The sequence below is a fragment of the Athene cunicularia genome (genome assembly GCF_003259725.1).
Source record: "Athene cunicularia isolate RWA chromosome 3 unlocalized genomic scaffold, athCun1 chr3_part1, whole genome shotgun sequence".
Lineage (NCBI taxonomy): Eukaryota > Metazoa > Chordata > Aves > Strigiformes > Strigidae > Athene > Athene cunicularia.
In genome coordinates, this window is record NW_020799097.1 from 10,727,739 (window position 1) to 10,730,609 (window position 2,871).

Consider the following 2,871-nt stretch of genomic DNA (forward strand, 5'->3'; position numbering starts at 1 on the left):
CCCCCCCCCCCCAATATTCAGCAAACCCAGAACAGAGAAATATTGAAGAGGGAATAGCTGGGGTTAGTCACACACTTTTCAATACTGCAGAAACTGCATACCACCAAGCAGGAGACAGCTTGAGGTGATGTCCTCCCCTCCAGGCTGAATTTCATTTTGCTATTTGTTTCTTTAGCTTCTCAGGGACTTTGTGTTATAGTAAAAATGTAATAATTTTAGAAGTGTTTCTTTCCTTCCTGGTCTCCTTACTGTAAAGTTGTGTACTGGAAATTTTTCTAGCATGCCCTTGGAGGTGCTCTGGCACTTCCCCTCTGGTGGTGTTAGGCAGCTGTGGTTGGAGTGAGCACAGACTGTACGGAGTAAGGACTGAGGGAGACCCCAGTAAGCCAATTAGTTCGTCTCACTGCTCCAAGGCAAGATCAGTTACACATATCAGTAGTTCCCGGTAAGATTCATGTAGGATAGGCTCCCAGCATGGAAAAGCATTGCCATTGGAAAGCATTAAAAAAAGGTTATCTTGTTTTTGGATAACTGTTTCTCCAAAATGCATTCTGTAGGCACTGACGTATGTGCACCAGGAACCCATGACTGTGAGTAATATGTGAGTAATGGTGGATCACGTACCTGTGACTGCTATGAAGGTTGTTCAGCTGTTGGCAGAATCTCTGCACCATTTAATGTAGAATCATAAGTAAAGTTGGGTTGGAAGGGAGGTACCTAGTCCGATCTCTGGTTCAGAGCAGGAATAATCTGTCATTACATCAAGTTCCTAAGGATCCTGTGTAAGAGCAAAGTTATAAAATAGGTGGATATAGCCAAACACCATCTGCAAATATAGTAATTTTTTGTAGGTCTGGTCTTCTACATAAATGCAGTGTAAACACACAACTCTAGCATGTTTTGTATGACTTGTTTGGCATCTCAGTGGTAATGGGAGCATCCAAGATTTTGAATATCAAATACTGGAAGGCTCTAAATTTCACAGGAAGTCTGTAGAAGACTTCAGGGTACCCTTGGCAGTTGCCAAAGTTGGCTGAAAAAAGTAATTTTGTTAAAACAGACAGAATCCAAGGAGGATCTGTAGCTGTCATTGGAGAATTTAAATGCAAACATAAAAAATTAACTGGCAGTTGGTTGGAAACCAACCATGTTGGTGTGATATTTTGAACTGGCCTTCCTCCAGCTGACTCTTGAACAGGTCTTCTTTGTACATTGACCATAAAGCCAGTGGAACGTTCCAAAGGAGGGAGGTGAACAAATACGGGTTCAGCGGAATCAAGGAGACACCAGTTTCAACATTGGCTCTAAGACAAATTAATTTCTGCACTGCTAGAAATGAATCTGTTCATAGATTTTGCAGTTTCCCTGCAAAATGGAAATATCAATGGCATGATTGATAAATAAAAAAAGAAACCAAAACAATTCAGAAAAAAAGAAAAATTGCATCCAGGTATAATATTTCTATTGCTTTACTGTTATAATGCTCACATAATTTGTTTGGCATTGATCAGCTACACATTTATGTATCTGCATAAAAAAGAATTGATTAATCTGCTGTCGTTGCCTTTGCAAGTGATGTCAAAAACATGTATAACGAGACAGGTATTACACAGAAGTAACACCTCTTGATAACTTGTTGAAAGGGTATTTCATAATTGTAGGCCCTCTTTTAAGAAGGCTCTGCCTTTGAAAGCTTATTATTATTCTGGTCTCAGATGTAGACAGTAATCTCACTTACAGTAACTGTGCTTCAGTAGCTGTTGATGTTTGTTCTTAGCCTGCAGCAAGGGGTGCAGCTCCTATTTTCTTTATGGAGAGAGGTTAAATTGCCTTTCATGTAGCTAAGATCTCACAGCCATCAGCTGATGTCTGATGTTATTATACCACAATGAAATTATCACCTGAGCCCTTTGTGATCATCCCTGGTTTTGTGGTGGATTATAGAGAAAAAGGAGTTCCTGAGGATAGCTGAGGTGGGTTCCCTGTAAGTCTGGAAGATTGAGGGCAAGACCTAGAAACAGATTCAATGGAACCACTGCGGAGTATGGCAATGCTTGCTTTCTCTGAGGCTGGTGACTTCTCTGTCATACTGACTGGCTCCTCCATTAATATTGCTGTGTCTTTCTACTAGATTTAAAATGCATTTGGGCCTATCTGAATGCTGTTGTTCACCCATATTCATGTGACATTGGAATAGACTTCTGCTCATACCTCTTGAATAAAAAATAATACTCCTTATGCATGGATATTGCAAATATTACAAACTAAGGGTACTTGTAGGGTGATACACATTGATGATTTAGCTGAACCTCTACTGCTTAGTATTTAAAATTAATACATGTGTTCCTGCTTTCATTTTTGTATTACTTACCAAGTGGTGAATTCAATTCTTCTAATTCCTTCCCAAGCTGAGACTTTGGTGTCTAAATTCCACCTCCATCTCAGAAACTGATGCAAACTGCCCAATTTCTGACACTGACCGACTGTTTATGTCCCTAAAATCACTACATGCCTTCCTGCTTGGCTTGCAAAACTCCTGGAGTCTTAACTTTGGACTAATGTGTTCTCAGAAGTGTTGTGTTTGGGAGTGATGGGTACCCCAAATGCCATTACAATCTCACTTTGACAGGGCAGCAATCTTGATCTTCTGTAGATAGATAGATTTAGATTCTATTTAGATGCATTTACATGTGAGGAAGAAATTCTTTACTGTGAGGGTGGTGAGGCCCTGGCACAGGTTGCCCAGAGAAGTTGTAGCTGCCCCCTCCCTGGAAGTGTTCAAGGTCAGGTTGTACGGGGCTTTGAGCAACCTGGTCAGAAAGATGTTCCTGCCTGTGGCTGGGGGGTTGGACTAGATGGCCTTTAAAGGTC

The 2,871-nt window shown here is 40.8% G+C and overlaps 1 protein-coding gene across 1 annotated transcript in view; it reads left to right on the forward strand.

The window, feature by feature from the left end:
• MATN3 (matrilin 3) overlaps positions 1-598 on the forward strand; it is an 11,440-nt gene extending 10,842 nt beyond the window's left edge. Inside the window, exon 6 of the mRNA XM_026846490.1 lies at positions 558-598. Coding sequence (XP_026702291.1) covers positions 558-598 — 41 coding nt within the window. The remainder of the gene's footprint in view (positions 1-557) is intronic.
• Positions 599-2,871: the final 2,273 nt, after the last annotated feature.